Below are 24,605 nucleotides of genomic sequence, written 5' to 3'. Positions count from 1 at the left end.
TCCTCCGCCACTCAGTCCTATCTATTTGGTTCCGCTCACCTTCTGCTATAGCGTTCCCACGTTGTGCACCACATGTGCCGTCTGCTAGTTGCTTCGCTCCAGTCTGGACCCAGCTTACCTTACTTGCTGTTCCATGCTGCACACCAGATGTGATGTCTGCACCAGACACTCCAGAATATATACACATGAACCGGAAGTGACTGCTGATAATGTCTTTCTGGTTGCTTGTTGGTTTCCCAGTGTATCCTGGGATATCTTATACCTCCAAAACAAAACAAAGCTAACTCTAAACAAATGCCCCTCAAATGCTGCAGGTGCTGTTAGCGAGCGTTGATAGACTTCTCTGGCTTTGGATAGACTTGGAGGCTTTGGAGATGCTTTGAAGCACAAAGAAAGCGACATGGGGTATAATTTTTGAAGCAAACGCAACAGTGTGAACAGGACTGTAAGGTAACAATTTTATTTACTGAGAGATGCTTTGGCTCTCAGTGCTTTAAAAAAATTTTGTCTTGTCTTGTCACATTTCCAAGCAAGTGTAAACGAGCCCTAATACTGTCATTAAAAGATATGGTCAGCATTGAAATATGTTATTAGTTTGGGGTGAATGATTACATTCTGGTTTACTAATTTCATTGAGTAGCATGGTCTATATTACACTGCAAAAAATTTTATTAAACATAATTTACCTAAAATAAAAAAAGAGTAGTTTTGGAGGTGCCAGGCTTTACAGAAGCAGTTTAAATGATCTGTAATGTAAAGTGCAATTCCAGCTTTATAAATTATGATATTGTTGTGATGGAGGCATCATTGAAGACATTCTCTGGCCTGTCTGTTGCCTTACTAGTGTATTGGCTACTAAAGTTAAACTTGTTCATTTAAGGATTGTCTTGGATTTAGTGCATAAATAGAAATAAAACAGGTGCTCTGCTTCATTGTAGAGTCTCTCGATATGTCAGGCTGAACCATGGGTGACTTTCTTAGTAGAGATGTGGGAGGTTTGAAGCAACTAAAAAGGATTTTACAGGGAATAGACTAGACAGACACTGTTTAATATACATTGTCCCTTCTATTTATGTATGTGGATAATGGCACTGTCATTATTTTAATAAAAGAAACCTCCAACTACCTCTTTCCTAATCAATCTACAGCTGTCACATGACCCAGATATTTCCCAGCCTGTCTGAAGGAAAACTTACGCAGGAGGAGCTTCTAGTCCTCTGCTGCTGGTCACATGTTCAGCATAAAAAACAGCCTTTGGGATACAGAGTAAAATAAATAAATAATATCAATAAACTGTTTTTAATTGTCATACAAATATTTATTTGAAATTAAATCTTTTTTATTTTGTGGCAATAACATGATAAGGGCGGATTTCTGCCGGTCACAGGCTGTGTCACGCCCCTCCAACCTGCATCATAGAATAAGAAGGAGGTGAAGCCTCCATCAATCTACATGTAATATCCCGTACCCATTGTGTTTAGCTGGTTCGTGGGCATGGAGAAGGAGGGAGGAAGTGGGCTGTCATTTACCACTGTGTAGATGCCCTCATGTGAGTCTGTAGTGATATGGGCTGCTCAGATGTGATAGAAAGGAAATGCTCAGCATAGAAACTCAGTGAAAACTGAGCATGTGCAGAGCCACCACAGCTGCAAAATCCATAGTTGAATTGGGGACGGGGCAGAATACAGAAAACAAATATGAACACCATGTAACACAGCATTTATTGATAGTTTTTTATGATGTGTGTTTAGTGACACTTTAACACCCTAAACGTACCCAAACGCAAGAAAAGGAGGGCAAGAATGCAACTGCAAAAAATTACAATAGGAATGGAATGATAACCAAGATAAAAAGATAGTCTTTTTAGTCCTAGAGAAAAGTCCATATAAAATCACTTTGGCTTGAAGTTCACATTATGGCAGCGTCAGCAGTCTCTCTACCAAGTAGGATCTGGGGAGGTTTAAGTAGAAGGAAGGTCCTAAAATGGATATCATAGGCCAGATTTTCATTCACGTTTCTGGTCATCTATTGTTTAGAAAGAAGCATCTGTAAACATTTGTAAATTTTGTCAAATATATTAGAATATTTTGTAACTTGCATTACACTAATAACTAAAGCAGGGTATATACACACAACTCACTGGTTGAACAAAAAGAAAAAAAAAAAAATCCCAGATCCCCGCATCAACACAAGCAATGTTGATGCTGGGACCTCTCTGGCTGTATCTTTATTCGGACAGTGGGGGCTCCTCTCTCACTGATCAGCCCTGCTGCACGCACTGATCGAATGCTGGTTTTCCAGCATGACAGTTCAACAGATGCCGTTTATTATGCCTAGTACACACAGGCCGAATATCGGGCAACGTCGGCCGGTTCAATAAAAACTGGGCGACGTTCGGCCCGTGTGTATGGCAACCATTCCGACAGAAGTCGGGCGTTTGGCCAGCTTCTGTCAGATGAGAATGCTGGAAAACCAGCAGCCAACCAGCTTCCGATCAGCGCTCTTAGCCAATGGAGTGTTCTGGCAGGGGGCCGTCCCCCTGTGAGAACACAATAGAACAGCAGGGGAGATCGCTGTACTAACATTGGATTGTTAGTGCAGCGGCTCCGACCAGAGCTGTCAGGTTTTTTTTTTCATCCAACCCAGACTAGTAGTGTGTACATGGCTTTAGGGTAAACAACTATATTGTACCATATTTGGATTGCTATAATTTATCCACCTTATTAGTATTGCTTGTAATATGAAACCTGAGCAATATGGATTAGGCTGATTGTGTTTGTTGTATTCAGGTACATTCCTGGGTTACATAAATGCATCGAATGTCATCGTCAAGTGGTGGATTTTGAGGGTCATTACCACACTTATGTCCACTGCAGCAAATGCAAGTTCAGTACCAGCTGCAATAAAGCTTACACTAGCCACATGCTGAGGTGAGTAGAGAATAAATGTTTCATTCTGAAAGTACAGTGGTAAAAATGTATTTCTTTATCATACATCATGGGACACAGAGCCTTAAGTATTTACTTTAATGGGTTATAGCCTACCGTCAGGTGTTGACACTGGTAAACCCTAATTAAGGAAGTTTACTCCCCTATATAACCCTTCCTCCTTCCAGGAGAACATCAGTTTTTTCGCCAATGTCTAAGGTGTTGGTCACGAGTGAAGAAGTGCTCTGGGGAGCTCCAGGAGGGATCCCTGCTGGATTTAAATTCCTCCTTAAAAAGAAACCAGATCCATCCAGAAGTGACACTGAGGCCTAAAATGGATGATACTTGGGACCTCGTATCCGAAGCACAAGGTTTTGCCTGTAATGCCTCTCTTAGTAGGGCTGGAACCCAGGGCTTAGGCCTTGTTATATTACCTCAAGCTTCCTGATATGGGGTGCTATACAAGGCCCAAGGCAGTTGGGCCCCGTTTTAACGGACCCAGTCTCTGAAGGTTTGTTAAATGTAACGCGCCGTGATGGGTGAAAGCTGGATTTTCTGTTAAATCAGCAAAATCTTGCGGCGAGGACAAGGTAAGGAAAGAGAGACTTAGATATTAAAAACATCTATACATTTCATTTAAGGAAAGATGTTGTCATGCCTTAAAATCTCCACTAGATCAGAGTCTATGCACATACCTTACTCGGTTGTCTTTCACTGTTTGCTCAGTTCCGTGTCTGGCTGTACAGCGTGTGGAAGCAGATTTTTTGCAAGGTAGGAAAAGCTGCAAAATATGTGTTTTTTCTTCCCCTGATGGGACCAGAGGGTTAGGGGGACAGCAGCGCTCTCCCCGCCGTGGGGGAGACAGAGGGTCCTGCTATTATACCGCTGAAAGTTTGTTACTGTGGCTGTATTTTCTACACATGTCTATGCTTCACTGCAGTAGGCTCTGACGCCCCCCCCTCGTGTTGCGTCTGGGACCCGAAAAATGCCACGCTCGGGAGCCGGAAACATTTTAAATAAAAAAGGGGCAGGATTTTTTCGGAGGGGGCAGGGCCTAATGCAGGTGCCATCGTTCACGGACGAACGGCAGGCTAATAGCAGATAAATACAGCTGTGTCAGCCTCTCCTCTGCTGATGAGGAGGAAACAAGCTGCCTGCACACAGGGACACATGAGCTGTGGGACACGTGTGGGTTGCAAAACTGGCATTTCTTGATTCAGGAAGGACACCCTTTTCCAGCACTAAGCTGAACTGTATAGCAATTTTAAAAGTATTGACTATTTTCAGCGATTGTGTATAGCGCTTCTGTTTTTGTACTTAAGAGGAGTTCCACCCAGGGGGGCCGTCAAAAAAAAAAAAAAATTAAAAGTCAGCAGCTACAAATACTGCAGCTGCTGACTTTTAATTGGACACTTACCTGTCCCTGGGTCCAGCGATGCGGGGGATCGAAGCCCCGCTGGTCCCCCCCCTCCGCTCGTCGGCACCGGCATTTCAACTGTGGGCGCCGGGCTGTGGCTTCACAGCCTGGCACCCACTGCGCATGCACGAGCGGCGCCGCGCGCCGTGATTGGCCGCTCAATCACCTGGGACCTGCATTGGGTCCCAGATGATTGACAGGAGGGAGGGAGCAGAGCGGAGCCCTTCCTGTGCCTGGGGGGAAGTGATGTCACCAGCCCAGGCAAAGGAACAGGCAGACTACGAGGGACCACCTAGCAACAGGCATTTAGAGGTAAGTGAAAAAAAAAAATATCCAAATGTTTTTTTGGTTTTTTTTTTAGAATTTTTACAGGTATTTTTGTTTTTTGGGTGGAACCCCACTTTAGGACTATGCCTGCCAAAAAAGACACCACAAAAGACAAAAAAGTAAAGGTTTCACCCCCAGGTATTGGGATTTCAAGCTGTATTTCCACGCTGTCTTCCTCGCCTGAACTACCAATTATGGCAACTCAGGGTGAGCCATTAGAGCAAATTCTTGGTGCAGCTGCCTCTCACATCTCAGCACCTGCATACGTGACTGAAGAAACCCTTTCCTCCTCACTCCAGGGTCTGGAAGAAAGACTAGCGGCTTTAATCGCATCCTCCATTCAAACTGATAGGAAACGTACTAGGTCCCCCTCCCCCCGCTTCAGCTTTACAAGGGGAACAGTGGGCACACAGTGAGGTTTTACCCTCAATCAAGAAGAGCTTACCGATAATTCTTCTACCTTTTTCAGCGTCTGAATCTGAAAAATTGCTGATACAAACTCTTACAGAGATGGGTCCGTCCCTCTTTCATGCTGCCTCTAACAGAGTCTCATGAAAACGTGGCCTCATCCTTAGGTTCCTTAAAACCTTCCAATCCTTTGCATGCGTTCCTGCGCATGCATTACTTGAACAGCTTATTTTTTCGGAATGGGATAAACCGGATAAACATATTCTCCCTCCTAAGAGGTTCTCAATTCTCTATCCTCTGGAGGAGAAATTCTCCAAAAAATGGAAAGTACCAGCAATTGACGCTGCGATTTCTAATGTAAATAATAACTTAACTTGTCCTGTAGACAATGCACAGATGCTTAAAGATCCAACAGATAAGGAGTTGAAATCCCTGCTAAAGTCTGCTTTTTCCATAGCAGGTGCCGTCACCCAGCCTGCAATCGCCGCGATGGGCGTCTGCCAATCCCTAAAGGACCAATTCAAACAGGCCCTTAGAGAGCTTTCTACACAACTAGCTCAAGATTTGGCTGAACTACCTAAGGCATTATGTTTTGCCATAGATGCCATTAAAGACTCTATTCACCAGGCATCCTGCCTCACACTTATGCTTGTACATATGCGCAGAACCCTGTGGTTGAAAAAATTGGTCAGCTTTCATGGGGAGCGACTATTTGGAGAAGACTTGGATAAATATATCAAGACAATTTCTGCTGGGAAAAGTACCAGTCAAGAGAAAATATAAACGTCCTTTATTTAAAAGGACTCTTTCCCCTGCGCCAGGGGCCTTCGCCTCTAGGCAGTGGCGACGGCCTCCGCCATCAGACTCTAGAGGAAAAACTCAGGGTCAGACCCAGTCTCAAAAGAAGCCATGGGGTAAAAGGTCTGCAAAACAGAATCCTAAAGCCTCATCATGAAGAGGCAACCCCCCTCACCAAGGCGGGGGGAAGACTTCTGCAGTTTTCAGAAGTCTGGAAAAAGGAAATTCAGGACAAATGGGTCATCTCCACAGTAACGCGGGGATACAAACTGGAATTTCGGGACTTTCCACTGTCTCATTTCCTAAGATCAAGTGTTCCCAAAGATCCAGAGAAAAAACAATCTCTGTTTCAGGCATTAGACCGATTAATATCTCAAGGGGTGATCTTACAGATCCCCACCAAGGAGCAAGGTCGGGGGTTTTATTCAAATCTTTTCATGGTTCCAAAACCAAATGGAGATCTCAGACCCATTCTAGATCTAAGAAAGCTAAATCAATTCCTGAAGATCCGCTCCGTTCGCATAGAGACAATCAGGTCGGTAATTTCTATCCTTCTAGGAAGAGAACTTCTGGTGTCAATCGACATCAGGGATGCATATCTGCAAGTCCCTATATTTCGTGCTCATCAAAAATTTCTGCGGTTCGAGTTTGAACAACAGCATTTTCAATTTGTAGCCCTGCCCTTCGGGCTAGCCACAGCACCTCGGGTGTTCACAAAGTGCTGACCCCACCTCTAGCCAGGTTAAGGGCACAGGGCATAACAGTCGTAGCGTACCTAAATGATCTATTACTTATAGATCAATCAGTGACTCGTTTGGAGCAAAACGTACACACTACAACCAATTATCTGAAGAGTTTGGGTTGGATCCTCAACCTAGAGAAATCCTCCCTAATACCGCTAAAAAGGCTGGAGTACTTGGGTCTAATCATAGACACAGCCCAGGAAAGAGTGTTCTTGCCTCAAACAAAAATCAACTCCATTCGCCTCTGCATGAGGTTGCTAGGAACCATGGTAGCTTCATTCAAAGCAGTTCCCTATGCCCAGTTCCATTCAAGACTGTTGCAGAACAGTATCCTGTCTGCTTAAAACAAAACAGTTCAATCTGTAGACTTGCCAATGCGGCTGTCCCCAAGAGTGGCCCAAAGCCTCACTTGTGGTCATTAACCCAGAATCTGCTGAAAGGAAAACCCTTCAGACCAGTCATCTGGAAAGTGGTGAGGGATACCCGCCTTTCAGGCTGGGGAGCAGTACTAGAAAAGACAACTGTCCGGGGACAGTGGTTAAGAACCGAAAGAACCTTGCTCATCAGTATCCTAGAAATTCGGGCAGTACGTCTGGCTCTAAAGGCCTGGACTTTCAGGTTACGGGATTGTCCTGTCAGGATTCAATCCGACAATGCCTCAGCTGTGGCCTATATCAATCACCAAGGGGGCACCAAAAGTCTCTCAGCGCAGAGAGAGGTGAACCATATTCTAACTTGGGCAGAAAGGAATGTTCCATGCCTTTCTGCAATCTTCATTCAGGGAGTAGAGAATTGGCAGGCGGACTACTTAAGTCGCCAACAGTTATTCCCAGGGGAATGGTCTCTTCACCCCGACATATTTCGGTCTGTTTGCCAAAGATTGGGGACTCCGGACGTGGATCTTCTAGCATCCAGGTTCAACACGAAGTTAGACAACTTTGTGGCCAGGACAAGGGATCCATTTGCATGCGGGACGGATGCGTTCGTGACTCCATGGAATCAGTTCTCACTGATCTATACATTCCCCCCCTATTCAGTTGCTGCCTCAACTTCTTTGCAGGATGAAGCTGGAAAGAAAGCCGATAATTCTGGTGGCACCAGCATGACCCAGAAGGTCATGGTACGCAGAAATCGTAAAGATGGCTGTGGAGGGCCCATGGTCCCTCCCACTACGGCCAGCTCTCTCAGGGACCGATATTCCAGCCTTCCTTACGGTCTCTAAATTTAAGGGCTTGGCTATTGAAACCCAATTCTAAACGTGGGTCAGTTATCTCTACCCTGATTAATGCTAGGAAGCCAGCTTCAAGAACTATATATATTATAGAGTCTGGAAGGCTTATATTTCCTGGTGTGAATCCAAGGGCTGACTCGGAGATATATCATAGACAGAATTCTTGTCTTTCTACAATTAGGGGTAGAAATGAAATTGGCCATAAGTACTATTAAGGGCCAAGTCTCAGTGACACAGCTTAATCCGCCCGTCAAATCTCCCTTGAACCCTTGGGACTTAAACTTAGTTTTGTCTGTGTTACAAAAACAGCCATTTGAACCAATACAACAGATTCCTCTAGTCCTTCTGACAAGGAAGTTGGTATTTTCGGTTGCTATATCCTCAGCAAGGAGGGTTTCAGAACTGGCTGCTCTTTCTTGTAAAGAGCCATATTTGATTTTTCATGAGGACAGAGTGGTGTTATGCCCTCGTCCAGGCTTTTTGCCAAAAGTAATTTCAGGTTTTCACCTGAACCAAGATATTATCCTGCCATAGTTTTTTTTCAAAACCATGTTCCAGGGAAGAAAGGTCACTACATTGTCTTGATGTGGTGAGAGCAGTGAAAATCTATTTAAAGAAAACGTAAGACTGATGTCTTATTTATTCTGCTGGAAGGTCCTCAGGAAGGACAGGCAGCATCGAAATCCACTGTTGCTAAGTGGATTTGGCAAGTGATAATTCAAACTTGTGATTTGAGGGGTAAGATTCCCCTGTTTCAAGTTAAGGCGCATTCTGTTAGGTCAGTTAGGGCTTCTTGGGCAGTGCGTCATCAGGCCTCCATGGCTCAGATCTGTAAGGCCGCAACTTGGTCTTCAGTGCATACATCCACAAAATTTTATCAGGTGGATGTAAGGAGGTATGAGGATATCGCCTTTGGGCGCAGTGTTCTGCAAGCAGCAGTATAAATCCTCAAGTCTGGGTGTACCCTGCGGGTTGTTTTCCTGTGGCATTGCTGTGGGACGTCCCATTAAGTAAATACTTAAGGCTCTGTGTCCCATGATGTATGATAAATAAAATAGGATTTTTTTTACAACTTACCTGTAAAATCCTTTTCTTGGAGTAAATCATGGGACACAGAGGTCCCGCCCCTCTTTTGGGATACAAGTATATTGCTTTGCTACAAATACTGATGTGCTCCTGGAAGGAGGAGAGGTTATATAGGGGAGTAAACTTCCTTAATTAGGGTTTACCAGTGTCAACACCTGACGGTAGGCTATAATCCAGGTATAATACAGGTAAGCTGTAATAAAAAAAAAATTATTACATTATTTTATAACATATTATTTTTTTTTGAAAAAATGTGTCTGTGTTCTCTATTTGTACATTACATGCTGCTTGCATATAGGTTGATGATTATACACGATGTCTCTTTTTATCTAGTGTTTGATTAATCAGGAGTTATAATCATGGTACCAGTTTCATACCTATTTCCTCTGCTGACATCTTTATTGTATTTTTGCAGCTTCCATGGCAGAAATTCCAGCAAAAAATCCAAAGCTTTGAAAAAACATCCTAAGGACAAAAGGTAAGATGTGAAGCATTATAGTGTTTTTTTTTTTTTTTTTTTTTCGTTTTTCTTACAATACACATGTACATTGTATTCCTGTTGCTCACTTTCTGAGTAATCAGTGTTGTGGAAATTCTAAAGTAGATGCTTCAGTTTCGAAGCATGTTTATAAGTGTCTGCACAAAAAAAAACACATTTACTCACATTTAACTCTTTTGCTGCCATTGACAGTATGTATAGCAGCCAAGAGTTTCCTTACATTTCCTCTACACTGTCAGCTTTCTAGAAGAAGTAATTCAAGCAGCCTTGCAGCTATAATAGTGCTGCGCACCTCAAATACCAAAAATGTGCAAGTTTAGGAGGGAATTTTAGGGGAAAAAACTTTTAGGAAGGAAGTTTAAGGAAAAAACTTACATTTAAATGCCCAACAACGCAGCCTTATCAGTGTCCGTTTGTAGTCTTGTCAGTGTCATTTGCAGCTTTGTCAGTGTAGCCTTGTCAGTGTAGCCTTGTCAGTGTAGCCTTGTCAGTGTAGCCTTGTCAGTGTAGCCTTGTCAGTGAAGCCTTGCAGTGCAGACTTGTCATTGCAGCCTTTTCATTGCAGTCTTCCAGTTGAAAAATGGCGCCGGGTCCTCTCGGCGGCTCTCGGGTCCTCTCGGCGGCTCTCGGGTCCTCTCGGCGGCACTCGGGTCCTCTCGGCGGCTCTCGGGTCCTCTTGCAGTCCCGAAAGGAGCCGAGTGTGCTCGGCTCGGCTCCGCTCACAGTCACGCCCAGTCCCTGTGTTATATCCATCATAGGGCGGGACTGGGCGTGACGCAGAGCCGAGTACACTGGGCTATGTATCTCGGAGGCTCGATCCTCCGCTCACAATCAGCGGGGGATTGGCATATAACATGCACCCACAATTTTCCCCTGATTTTAAGGGGGGAAAAGTGCGTGTTATACGCCGATAAATACGGTAATTAATGAAATAAACCGCTATATATCAGTACTCTCATAAGTGCTTCAGCATACAGAAAAATATATGCATATGGAATCTAAGCATAAATATATAAAGTCCACTGAGTTCCAATGTGCTTGAATCAATTCAGTGCTGTTCGTGACTTCCTTTTTGGCACTTGGGTGGATTCACCAACACACTGGGGATTCATTGAGCCTCAGCACTGAAGGATTTGGAATCGATTTGTTGTATGGTTTTGTCTTGATCAAGAACATTAGGACTGAGTAGACTTTATATTTATGCTTAGATTCTATTTGCATATATTTTCTGGATGCACAAGCACAGTGAATGCACACGCACTTATGATAGTACAGATTTATAGTGGTATATTTATTTCATGATTTATTTTTTGTTTATATATCAATCATTTTTGGAGGAGCACTGCACTATTATTTTCTGGAGAAGACAACTTCAAGGAGCTTTGTTAGAAGTTTCCAGTGCAGTAAAAAGCAGCCACATTACCTGAGAGAAAATAGTGTAGGGTGAGAATGTTATTAGATGGTTCTACAGTTTAAAAACATGTCATGAGGGTTTTATATGTAGTAGAACTCATGCCTTGTATGTGATTAGTACACATGGGGAAAGAAACCAACGTGCCTGGTGGCTATAGAGGACACTAGTTGAAGAACGTTTAACCACTTCATTACCAGGCACTTAGACACCTTCCCGCCCAGGCCAATTTTCAGCTTTCAGCGCTGTCGCAATTTGAATGACAATTGCGCGGTCATGCTACACTGTACCCAAACAAATTTTTTATCATTTTGTTTCCACAAATAGAGCTTTCTTTTGGTGGTATTTGATCACCTCTGCGGTTTTTATTTTTTGCGCAACAAATAAAAAAATACCGAAAATGTAGAGAAAAAAAACAAGTTACACTTTGTTAACATTTTTTGTAAATAAGTACGTTTTCTCCTTCAGTGACGGGCACTGATATGGCTGCACTGACGGGCACTAATACGGCGGCACTGATGGGCACCGATGAGGTGGCACTGACGGGCACTGATGATGGGCACTGATAGGCGGCACTGATAGGTGGCACTGATGGGCACTCATAGGCGGCACTGATGGGCACTCGTAGGTGGCATTGATTGGTACATATGGGTGGCACTGATAGGTGGGCACTGATGGGCAATGACAGGTGGCACCAATGGGCAATGACTGGTGGCACTGATAAAACATATTGGGGGCATTGCTAGGCAGATCTGTAACACATACCTGGCCATCCACATGTTGCCCCTTTCCTGTTGGTCCTAGTGGCGATCCCTGGTGGTCCAGTGTGGTGATCTGAGGGGGGGCTGCGCTGATAAACAATCAGCGCAGACCCCCCTGTCAGGAGGACCGCCGATTGGCTCTCCTCTACTCGCGTCTGTCAGACGCAAGTGAGGAAAAGCCAATCATCGGCTCTTCCCATTGACAGTGTGATCAGCCGTGATTGGACACGGCTGATCACGTGGTAAAGAGCCTCCGCCGGAGGCTCTTTACCAAGATCGGTGGAGCGGTGTGTCAGGCTGACACACCGCTCCACCGATCGCCGCGATGCGCGCCCCCGGGGGCGCACGGCGGCATGTTATCCTGCTGGACGTCATATGACGCCCAGTCAGGATAACTGAACCACTTCCCGGACGTCAATCCACTATAGGGCGGGCGGGAAGTGGTTAATAATTAAAAGCAAAGTATTGTGTGTGTGTGTGTATATATAATATATATATATATATATATATATATATATATATATATATATATATATATATATATATATATATATATATATATATATATATAAATATACAGGTGCATCTGATGAAAATTAGATTATCATCAAAAAGTAAATTTATTTCAGTAATTCAATTCAAAAAGTGAAACTCCTATTTTATATACGTGTGTTACACACAGAGTGATATATTTCAAGCATTTCTTTCTTTTTTTTTTTTTTTTTTTTTTTGATGATTGATGGCTTACAGCTAGTGAAAACCCAAAATTCTATCTCTCTAGAATATTACATAAAACCAATTAAAAAAAAGGACTTTTAATGCAGAAATGTTGGCGTACTGAAAAGTATGTCCATGTACAGTATAGTATGCACTCAATACTTGGTCGGGGGCTCCTTTTGCATGAATTACTGCATCAATGCGATGAGGCATGGAGGTGATCAGCCTGTGGTACTGCTGAGGTGTTATGAAAGCCCAGGTTGCTTTGATAGCGGCCTTCAGCTTGTCTGCATTGTTGGGGTTTGGTGTCTCTCATCTTTCTCTTGGCAATACCCCACAGATACTCTATGGGGTTAAGGTCAGGTGAGTTTGCTGGCCAATCAAGTACAGTGATACCATGATCATTAAACCAGGTATTGGTACTTTGGCAGTGTGGGCAGGTGCTAGGTCCTGCTGGAAAATGAAATCAGCATCTCCATAAAGGTAGTCAGCAGAGGGAAGCATGGTGTGCTCTAGAATTCCCTGGTAGAAGGCTGCGCTGACTTTGGACTTGGTAAAAGACAATGGACCAACACCAGCAGATGACATTGTACACAAATCCTCACTGACTGGAAGCTTCACACTGGACCTCATGCAACTTGGATTCTGTGCTTCTCCACTCTTCCTCCAGACTCTGGGACCTTGATTTCCAAATGAAATGCAACATTTTCTACAGTCCATGATGATTTGGGAAGCCATGTCATCTGCTGGTGTTGGTCCACTGTGTTTTATCAAATGTATATATATATATATATATATATATATATATATATATATATATATATATATATATATAATATATTAGGCGGACTATTGCAGAACTGGTTCTAAGTGTGCTAGTTGCCTCCTTGTGATGTTGATCCTTTAATGCTTTGTCACTGATCTGAAATCTGAAACACATATGCAGGTCTGGCATAATGTTATAATTGCATGTTTGTTACAGGTCATTAAAAGCTAACACTGCCATTTTAGACCATGTTTCATGGTAAACCCAAAAATAGGGTGTATCATGAAACATGGTCAGCGTGCTTAGTGTCCACTGATTACAGGACTGCAGAGTTCCTGTCATTTTGGAATTTGGTGCAGCTCCACCCACACAGCCACACGTCGTTCATTCACAGGAAGTTGTGAATGAAAAAAATGACAAGTCATATCTGCCACAGTAGCAGAGGGATGAATTTTCAGTGGAGCAGAAGTGAAGTGATATCATAACAGTTGTTGTCCATTGTCGGCAGGGGCCAGAACATTGTTCTGGTTAATCACTGATCGCAGTTGCAGTGTTTTGCAGGCTCAAATGCAAATAAATTATTAATGCACATTTTTGCTTTTTGCAAAATGGGTGCATGTGTCTTTTTGCAAAAGATGGAATTGTCATTTAAGTGTATCTATGGTCAAAATTTTAAATCATATAATCATTTCCACATTGCATTTTAATTATTCTTAACCTACTTTTAATCTGAACGATCATGAAGTTTGTTAGCGTACTTTCTGAAGATCCCCACACATTTACTTTCTTCAATTTTGTGACACATAATCACTTATGCCATATGAATAGTTCCTGCTGTGTCACACATTTCACAGAGACTGCTTTCTGAACTTTAGAAGTGCTGGAGGCAAAGTTAGTACAGGAATCATTGCTTGCAGACAGCAAGGTACCATGGGATATGTAGTCCTTACAAATTGAATGTAGACAGCAGAGGCAAAGCTGCAGAGCTGACAGGGAATCCAGGTAGACAGGCAGCATACACAACATAAAAGGAGGTTTTTCATGAAAGCTTATATGAGATTGTCAAAAATAGCTATTTGTATTGATACTAAAATGCTAATGTTATAAAATGAAAATGTATGCTGTGACCATACAATTTCCTAATTCTGAAGCAGTTGAAGTTAGACATTTAGTATTCTTTGCAGAAGCCCATACTTTCTTTAGTGCCTGTTTCGACTAATAATCTATTAATACATACAGTGTGTCTCTATATGTGTGTGTGTGTGTATATAAATATATATATATAAGGCCAGTATGGTGGCCTGAATTTATGGGAGGAGTCCGGGGGGTATTTAAAGCGGATGTAAACCCAATGTCATCCTTTCTAAACTACTGCCATAGGGGTTATCTATAAGGATATACATGCCTCCTGCATGTATCTTTACCTGTCAAATGTCTCCCCTCTGTCTGTTATGAGAACGGAAAAACTGCATATTCTGTGGGCGGGTCTGTTGTGCGGAGCTCGGTGGGTGGAGTCGTGATGTCAGTAGACTCCCCGCCCAACTCTACACTCCTTGTCAATATGCATTTTCTCCTGTGTATTTCTAACACTGAACTTCTGCTATGATCTCTAACATCCAGTGAAAAGACAGGGAAGTAACCACATGACTTCAGCATGCCAAATCATGCTGAGGTGTGGAGCAGCCAATCCTTGCAGAGCTGCTGAAGAAAGGAGTGGGAGGGAATTAAAAAATAATGCCTGTGTCTTAGGTTAGTGCACGAGATGTAAATCACCTGTCACTCACAGCAAGGGGCTTTTCTCAGTTTGTCAATATTTTTCTCACTGAACAATAAAAGAGGATTGCTCAGAGATGGATTAACTCTGTGTGGCAAGACTGGGCTCAAATGATAGGAAATCTTATACTCTACATTATGATAAAAAAAAAAAGTTTTGGGTTTTCATCCACTTTAAGCAGACCGCTCAAATGTGGTCTTTGTCGCTTCCAGTGTGCGATACTCTCCCTCCCCATTCACCTTTTTCAGGGCACTTCTCAGCACATTTCTCTCCACATCATCCATTACTTATCTTGGGTATGCCCCCTTTCTTGGCATGCCGACCAGGGCACACCTCAGGTCTGTGTTATGTTGTAAGTCTTGTGGCGTGTTTATGTGGTTCATATCTGTCTCGGGTCAAAGTTCAACAGTTCTATAAGAATTGTACATTTTCTCGATACACCTCAATAGAAGTGTCCCCCCCCCCCAGACCGCACCCACCGGGCCACAAGTATAAAGTACAGAGCAGCATCTCACAATACAAACTTCAGTGTGTGTAGGTGTATGTTGTGGCAGTGTGCTGGGGCAGATCTAACATTAAAAAACCCTCCTGAACCTATCTTGGTTTCCTAAATTTCTTACATGAATGTGTTAAAATAATGTGTAATTCCCATATTTAAAGTTATGTGAAGTTTTCTTTTACAGGGTGCAGTATATACAATCCAACAGACAATTTTTTATTTATTTTTTTTCCCCACAAGGCGTATAACCGTAGTATGCCTGAACTGTGATTTCCTGACCGATGTTTCTGGTTTAGATGATATGGCCAAACATTTAAGTGAAAGTCACACTCATTCGTGCCAAGTGGTTACAGAGAATGGTAAGAATTGATTTGCTTTGAAAGCTTTACTCTGTATTCCTTTCTCATCCATCATTATTAGTTGAATCGTTGTTATTGTTAACAGTGACATTTTTTTAAAGTGAATTCATTTTTTTTTTCTTTTGATCTCAGTTTCCATATTTTCCTCAACTCATGAAGGAGACATGTCTAAGTAAGTTAGCTTTTTGCTTACTGCCCTTAAGCTACTATAAACTTAGTGTTTGGCTTCTAAGCTTTGGATAAATAGTCGCCTGTAGCTTAGCGCGTACTTTGCTTTATTAGAGCCTACTTAAATTTGTCTTTGTTGTCCATAATCAAGACTATTTATAAGCAATGATTCACTATGTACTAGCCACCTAAAAAGATTCTATAAAACATGTAAACAAATATAAAATACTTAGAAAATCCTAACTTCATAAATTATCAGTTTCTGTACTGGGCTAACCTTGTGCAGCACATGCAGGTAAACAACTTCTAGAAAGCAGTAATGCAACAACCATATTCGTAGAGAGATTTGTATACATTTAACTTGACCAAGTAACTGCATTATAGATTGACATAAAAGATGATTATCCAGATATCTTATCTAATCCTAGTTTTGAACACCCACATTTTCCCACAAAGTTGCACCATCTTAAAGCGGAACTGATAAAAAATTATTTTTTTTTATTTTTTTTTAAAAAAGGAACATACATTCCACATGAATAATTGTGTGCTGTATATTGCCTCCAGCATTGCTCCGGTTTCTTCTTGCTAGAGGCTGCCATTTTGCTGAAGCCCAAAGCCCCTGTATAGCAGTAAATCATAAAGCAGAACTAACCCATCGATTTAATGGTTTAAAAAAACAGTTACATTCCTGGAATGCCGGGATTGCTAATTGTCACATTTGCTTGTGTCCTCAACCAAACCGTCAAACCATCAAATGGCTGGTGGCATAACTGATCACATGTGCAGCACCATGGCGGTTGCAGATCAAACAGAAGCAGCTTCCTTGGCTGTAAAGGATAGGAGGGTTTTATTTCCGTTTAAAGGCTTTGTCTCTACAAACTCGGCAGTACCTAAAAATGCTGAGCAGAGCAGGATGAGACAGTATGTTACTGGATTTTACACAGTATAGGCACTTATGTTTAATGTTTTACATAGCTATACCTGCAAAAGGGGCCTGAAGTCATCTAACAGGACTTAATTTTCTGACTAATGTTCCACTTTAATGCATTTAGAATAAATGACCATTTTAGTGAACCTAAACCTCAGAAGCTCATACATGTATAAACATGTATACTGTCTGTACATTACAGTAGAGGATCTCATTTAGTAAACTACCTTAACATTAAATATTTGTGATATATGTGATCAGTGTTCCAGTGTTCAGTATGAACTCATCCTCATACTTGATCTTCATCTAGCAACAAACATTCGAAGTAAATGTCTTTCAAAAGGCTATTGGACATTTGAGTCCAAAGCTGAAGACTTTGTTGGTGACTCTGAGATAACTGAGGAATGTTATGTCCTCCCTGATGCTCTCCTCTATTACACCTCTATATTTAGCTTGGTTTAGCAGTTTTTCTTACTCTTCCTATTTGTCATCTTGATTGCTGATGTAGCAGTCTTCGCTTAATGGAATCCATTTTTAATCCTCAGCCTGATCTGTTACAGATTTCACTCGCAATTTGTTGCTAAGACTACTTATACACCGCCATTTGCAATTAAAGTGAAACTTTAGTCAGAAAATTAAGTCCTGATAGATAACTTCAGACTGGCTCCATTTGCAGGTATAGCAATGTAAAACATTAAAAATAAGTGCCTATACTGTTTAAAATCCAGTAAGGCGCTGTCTCACCCTGCTCTGTGCCCTTGGTTGTCCTGCAGTCTCGGCACTGTGCCGAAAATTAATGAGTCAATAGAGACTGATTAGCTGACAGCCTAAAGATGTACTGCTGCTGAAGTGGAGGAAAGAACAGGAATGATAGACTATGACCAGGGAACACAGATTAAAGCGTTTGTTAACCCCCCAAAAAAAAATCCTTTTCCTTTAAAGCATTTTATACAGCACAGTGCTTGTGCTGTGTCATTTGGCCCCCTGTAACACCTGTAATACCTGGCTGATCCTGCCTGGCTAACCCCCCCCCCCCTCCCCGTACACTGACTTTGATATATTAGGACTGCTGAACCCTGACACCGGAGTCGTGCGTACATGCCTCCATCATCCTCAGCCTATCTGTCTCCTCTGTGCTCTCTCCCACTCCCCTTTCTGCCTGTCAGCTTGTGACAGTGCCTGCCCCCTCAACTCCTGCTGCTCAAATAACTTGAACATCTCCATACCATCCCCTCTCTGTTCAAATCCTGTGTGCCCCTGTGTGAGTGATTTATAATAAAAAAAAAAGTCTGCTATACCTCATTCTCTTCTCAGCAATCACATGACCGGTTGGCTCTCTCTCCCCTTTCCTCTCCCAAGTGATGTCAGCGGGGGGAATCTTGGCCCTGCCCGCTGCATCTATCAGATGTGGAGAGAAGAAAGCCAGCCGATCATGTGATAGCTGAGAAGAGCTCTGAAATGAGGTATAGCAGACTTTTTTTATAAATCACTCACACAGGGGCACACAGGATTAGAACACAGAGGGGATGGTATGAAGATGTGAAAGTGTCTTAACAACCACTTTAAGGAGAGAGAAAAAAAAATCAGGAGAGGTGACAAGACAAACTCTACTGCCAGAGTTAAACTTACAAGGATAGTGTCTTATCTCCCTGATTCACTCTCTTTTCTCCCTTGGCAGAGGCAGCTCTTGTCAGCTACTGCTGCCTTCCTCCCTAGATGAGCCGAGACATACAATCAAGGCTGGAAAGGCACACATTTTAATTACAGAAAGTGACATATAGTTTTTAAGACTAAGGCCTCATACACACAGTACGAAAATCAGAAGGGAAAAGTCTGAAGACGAGCTGTCTGTGGATTTTCGGATCGTTAGTACGGTGCATTCGACAGACAATTTGACTTTTATATCAGACAAAAGCTGGATGTGCAGGCTATAAAAGTCTGATGTGAACTCAATGTCTGATTTTCGAATGGTCGGTACAGAAATCCGTCACACAAAATTTGAAAGTACAAACATGCATGCTCAGAATCAAGGAAGCGACTGGGAAGAGTTCGGTCTTGTAAACTACTGTTCGTAATCTAGAATTAACATTCGTGACGTGGCAGTTTATGAAATGTCAAAATTCTCATCTTCTTTAATGGGATAATAATATAGTTGCATGTAGTTATGCCAAACATATTTTAAAAGGCATTTGTTTTGTATGATCTGAAAATCGCGAATCAACGCTCACCAAACTTCTACTAACATGAAATTAGCAGAAGGGGTCCAAAGGGTGGCGCTTGAGAAATTAACTTCCTCTTTATACTCTCATAGTACGTCACTGCAGCACACACTCTTCTTGGTAGGATAATTATTATTGTGGAATGTATGTTCCTTTGTTAAAGAACATTAATTGTTATTAAACTGTTAAGGATATAGTTTCGCTTTATTAACATATTATTATTATTTATTGTCTGCTTTTTGTACATAATGTACAGTAAGAAAGTAAGGTAAATCGTCAAAACACTTTTTTAAAAGTTGCAAAATAAAAAAAAATCCAGATTTTGACACCCTATGTGTGTTGTGGACATTGGCTAGTCATCACACAGAGCATAATTTGAGTAACCAACAGATTCTCCCTTGCACATGGATTACTCATTTTCGCACCCTTGCTCTGAGTGAAATAGTGCACGTAAACTAATGATTGTTATTAAGTACTGGAGGTGCTTCTTAGGAACTACAACTCTTACAGCTGGATTCCACACTTGTATTTAGTAGTGTTTGTTTTAGATGTTTTTTGAAGTCACAAATGGCTGGATTAAGAATCTATTACAGCAAACTGTAGGGTGGTAAGTATATATTGTGAGCATCTGGTAAAGATTTTAGAAATGGGAGCTGAACATTGAGTATTTAGTAATCCACAACAATTCCGTTGATGCCGCATGCCCTTGTCCCAGTTTACTTGCCAATAATAGTTTTGATCTCACAAACCTTCAGTGGCTAAGTTTATTTTTTTTAATTTATTGTCCTTACTGAAGTCTATGAACTTGATTACAGCTGCATTCTTTTTGCTTAGGGTTTTGCAAACCTGTCTTCAGCTGACACAAAATTGCCATATCTTCGAGTAGTTGGTATAGTCAGTAGCTGAACAGCTTGGTTGGTAGACACTTCGTAACAAGTGACTGAAAGCTTCTAAAACTTTAGAGCAAAACTGTGGCCTGAAACTAAAAAATTGCAAGCAGAAATGTTTTTTTTTTAAATTATTTTATTACTAAATGATAATAAAAATAATCTTCAGTAATGTCTTCTAAGTTCTTACCTTCCTTCTCACAATCTTAATTAGACTATACACGGAGCTGCACATGCGGCATCTGCCAGGTCCCAGGATGAATCCTGGTATCTGCCAGGCATCCAAGCATCTGCCATGTCCTAGGATGAATGACTTCTCATGCACATTTACAGGACTGTAGCCATTGGGTTATAATGCCACCTACACAAGGATTGGACACTGGCAAATAAACAAATTGTAGGCCAGGATAACCCCTCCTACCACCAGCATGCCTCAGTTTCTTCCATTGTCCTAGGAAGTCAGACATCTTTTTCTTTAGCTCTGCTGGGAAAAGACTAACCTATTTTCACTAGCACCATTTTTGCTCTTTACTTCTTTTTTTTTTTTTTACAATGAAGACATTGTTGCTTGAGTTAGTCTTTATTATAGCAGCTATCCAGCCTATCCTCAACTTGGCTTTGGAGTTGCGTAACTGGACCCCACTGCACTGGAAATAGTCGGGCTAGCCTGGAAATGATCTTCAGGGCACTGGACTCTGCATGAGGCACTTTTAGGACCCTGTCTGGTAACACGTTAGCTGCATTTTAGGTCCATAGCCATTGGACTTGCCTCCTTGCTTGCCCTGTCTGTATAGACTCACTCAGTGAGTAGGCCGATTAGAGTTAGCACCAAAAGCTACTTAGTGGTTTGGATTGCTTGGCGCCTTTAAAACCTCTGCTTCCCACTGGTGCCTACAATGGAAGGGGTTAACGCCGAGGGACTGAGCACAGATATCGTCTGCTGGGTGGAATGTTGCATACTCTGTGCTTTTTCCACATTGAGGAAGCATATCGCGACTGCTGCTCCTGCATTGCATGGAACCAAGTGGAATTCTCATGTTTGGTCTGTTCTTGCTGCCCTCCTTACAGTGTCTCCTCTGGTCATCCAGTCTTTACTTGCTACCAGTGGTTGTGCTTTGAGAGCACCTGATATTATGCTTTGCTTTGTACACTTAGCTATGTTGCTTCATTGCCACAGTTGTAACATGTCTGATTCTAGACACGGAGACAATCCCACTGCCCCCAGTTCCCCAGCTCACACTCTGACAACTCCATTGCTGCTTGCAGTATGCCTACCGATGTGTTTGATGCCTGCCATTGGCTTCTAAAGTCTATACCATCTTTGGAGACTTCTCTAGCTCTGTCAGCAATAGCAGCCTCCTCTACTCTGTCTTAGAAGGTTGTTATTTCAGTCATGCACGAGTTTCTAGACCAAATCACACAAGTGTTGGCTGACTAAACACAGAGGCCTCCCACACCTTCCTCCACATAGTCTACATCAGATCTTCCTGCTGTTTCTCAGTCTTCAGCTTCTAAAACTCAGAAGAGTTGCAGTTTTCTGCCATCACTCAAAAACTGAAAGAGACTGCTTCTGCTCTTATTTCCATAGTGTGGACCACATTGAAGCTAAAGGATCAGTCTGTCGCTTCTGTCATTGCTATCCTTACTCTGGGGTCTTTTAGAGCTCCTAATACTTCCAAGAATATGCTGTTGCAGGTTTACCTTTGATGGACACTGCAAACACCCTGACATGAAGTTTGTTTCTCCCCCAAGACCTTATTAGCCTTGTACCTGTTTACAGAGGACTTTGTACTGTGTTTGGACTACAGTTCTGACAAGCTGTTGGAGGTTTCATGTCTCATTTCCCACATAAGTCTCCTATCCATCCACATGTGGTTAAAGTGTTGGACAGAGGCTGCATCCAAAAAGTGCTTACTCTGCATGGCCTTCAAGGGTCTATTCTAGCTGCCATCATCAATTACGCCACAGGTGGCAAGACCACCTGTCTTCCTCAACCAGAGAAGCCTAAGGCTCAGTCTGGGAAGGCTCACTCCTTGCTGAAGATTAAGAAAAGTCCTTTTCACCACTCTTCATCCATAAAGTCCAAGCCAAGAGTGCTCTAAAATGGGGGGGAATGTGTGTTAGCCTTTGCAGGCAAGCTAGAATTTTGTTCCCAAACCCTCCCCTTCCTTCCGTTCATCATATTTAACCTTCCTGTGCCCCTGCACAAGTTAACAGCTATCAGGTCTTCTGTCCCTGTGACAAAGTGGTTTTAAGGGTTTTACACCAAACTGTTTATGGCCCCCAATCCCAAAGGGGGTATCCATCCCATTTCAAGCTCAGAAGATCTTTATGGAATCCACCAGGTTTTTATAGCCTCTTTCCACCAGGGAGACTGCTTAACATCTGTGGATATCGAAGTCTGCCATTCAACCTCTCTTCAGGTTTTTACCATGGTGCTGGCCCCAGTACTAGTCTTGCTGCACTCTTAGGGCATTTCCATTGTTATCAGGCAGACTTCTTTAGTCGGCATTGTCTGGACCCAGGGGAGTGGTCCCTACACTCTGAAGTGTCCAGGAACCGTGTCACATATGGTGGACATCAGATTTGAATCTTCTGACTTCAGACTTAACCAGAAACTAGACAAGCTTGTCTGCGAGGTCCTGTCTAAATTGTCCCTAGGGACCTTGTAAACTCCCTGAGGGATGGGACTGATGTGAATATACAATATATGTAAAGCACTGTGTAAATTTTAAATGCTATATACAGTTGTGCTCATAAGTTTACACACCCTGGCAGAATTTATGATTTCTTGGCCATTTTTCAGAGAATATAAATAACACAAAAACTTTTCTTTCACTCGTGGTTAGTGTTTGGCTGAAGCCATTTATTATCCGACAACTGTATTTACTCTTTTTAAATCATAATGGCAACAGAAACTACCCAACTGACCCTGATCAAAAGTGTACATACCCCAGTTCTTAATACCATGTATTGCCATCTTTAACATCAATGACAGCTTGAAGTCTTTTGTGGTATTTGTGGATCATGCTCTTTATCTTCTCAGATGGTAAAGCTGCCCATTCCTCTTGGCAAAGAGCCTCCAGTTCCTGTCAATTCTTGGGCTGTCTTGCATGAACTGCAAGGTGACTCCCCAAGGTGACTCAACGATATTGAGGTCAGGAGACTGAGATGGCCACTCCAGAACCTTCACTTTATTCTGCTGTAGCCAATGACAGGTCGACTTGGCCTTGTGTTTTGGATCATTGTCATGTTGGAATGTCCACGTACGTCCCATGCACAGCTGATGTAGCTGATAAATGCAAATTTTCCTCCAGTATTTTTTGATAACATACTGCATTCATCTTGCCATCAATTTTGACCAAATTTCCTGTGCCGTTGTAGCTCACACATCCCCAAAACATCAGCGATCCACCTCTGTGTTTCCCAGTAGGAATGATGTACCTTTTAACATAGGCCTTGTTGACTCCTCTCCAAATGTAGCGTTTATGGTTGTGGCCAAAAAGCTCAATTTTGGTCAGCACTCCAAATTACTTTGTGCCAGAAGGTTTGAGGCTTGTCTCTGTGCTGTTTGGCGTATTGTAAGTGGAATACTTTGTGGCATTTGCGTAATGGCTTTCTTCTGGCGACTCGACCATGCAGCCTATCTTTCTTCAAGTACCTCCTTATTGTACATCTTGAAACAGCCACACCACATGTTTTCAGAGAGTCCTGTATTTCAACTGAAGTTATTTGTGGTTTTTTCTTTGCATCCCAAACAATTTTCCTGGCAGTTGTAGCTGAAATTTTAGTTGGTATATCTGACCATGGTTTGGTTTCAACAGAACCCCTAATTTTCCACTTCTTTATTAGAGTTTGAACACTGCTGATTGGCATTTTCAATTCCTTGGATATCTTTTTATATCCCTTTCCTGTTTTATACAGTTCAACTACCTTTACCTGCAGATCCTTTGACAATTCTTTTGCTTTCTCCATGACTCAGAATCCAGAAACGTAAGTGCAGCACTGGATGTAAGATGCAAGGGTCTGTCAGGAGTCCAGAAACTCATTGACCTTTTATACACACACAATAATTGCAAGCAAATAGATCACAGGTGAGGATGGTTACCTTTAATAGCCATTCAAACCCCTTTGTGTCAACTTGTGTGCATGCTATCAGGCCAAAATCACTAGGGTATGTAAACTTTTGATCAGGGTCATTTGGGTAGTTTCTGTTGCCATTATGATCTAAAAAGAGTAAACACAGTTGATTGAAAATAAATTGTTTCAGCCAAACTCTGACCATGAGTGAAAAAATGTTTTTGTGTTATCATTTATATTCTCTGAAAAATGGCCAAGAAATCATAAATTCTGCCAGGGTATGTAAACTTATGAGCCACTGACAACTGTAAATACTTGTTATAAATAATAAAAACAGAGGTTGAAATTTTCACTTGGGACACGTGAACTCTTTTTGTAAAAACTGTCAACTTTATTAAGAACAAAGATGGTAAAGTAATTGGTCAAACTAATTTTTAAAAAGTTTTAGGTGCTGCAGTTTCTACTTCTGTAAGAGAACGTGGTTATACTGTATCTGTTGTTTCACTTAAGGGAATGGCTCTCTTGAATTGGTTTATTTTAAATATTAGAACTGTGGGATATAAGATTATTACACTGCATATCTTTAGCAAACTTCTTTGC

At 42.0% G+C, this 24,605-nt stretch overlaps 1 protein-coding gene across 2 annotated transcripts in view; it reads left to right on the top strand.

Annotated features, from left to right (window-relative positions):
* The window catches only part of ZNF280D (zinc finger protein 280D), a 153,529-nt gene that overhangs the window by 104,140 nt on the left and 24,784 nt on the right, over nucleotides 1–24,605 (top strand). For both annotated transcript variants that reach the window (XM_073618781.1, XM_073618782.1), the window contains 4 exons: nucleotides 2,790–2,930; nucleotides 9,353–9,415; nucleotides 15,605–15,723; nucleotides 15,856–15,895. In XM_073618781.1, coding sequence (XP_073474882.1) covers nucleotides 2,790–2,930; nucleotides 9,353–9,415; nucleotides 15,605–15,723; nucleotides 15,856–15,895 — 363 coding nt within the window. The remainder of the gene's footprint in view (nucleotides 1–2,789; nucleotides 2,931–9,352; nucleotides 9,416–15,604; nucleotides 15,724–15,855; nucleotides 15,896–24,605) is intronic.

This window comes from Aquarana catesbeiana, linkage group LG03 (genome assembly GCF_042186555.1).
Source record: "Aquarana catesbeiana isolate 2022-GZ linkage group LG03, ASM4218655v1, whole genome shotgun sequence".
In the NCBI taxonomy this organism is placed as follows: domain Eukaryota; kingdom Metazoa; phylum Chordata; class Amphibia; order Anura; family Ranidae; genus Aquarana; species Aquarana catesbeiana.
The sequence above is the reverse complement of the archived record's forward strand: the minus strand, read 5'-3'. Positions and strand labels throughout refer to the sequence as shown.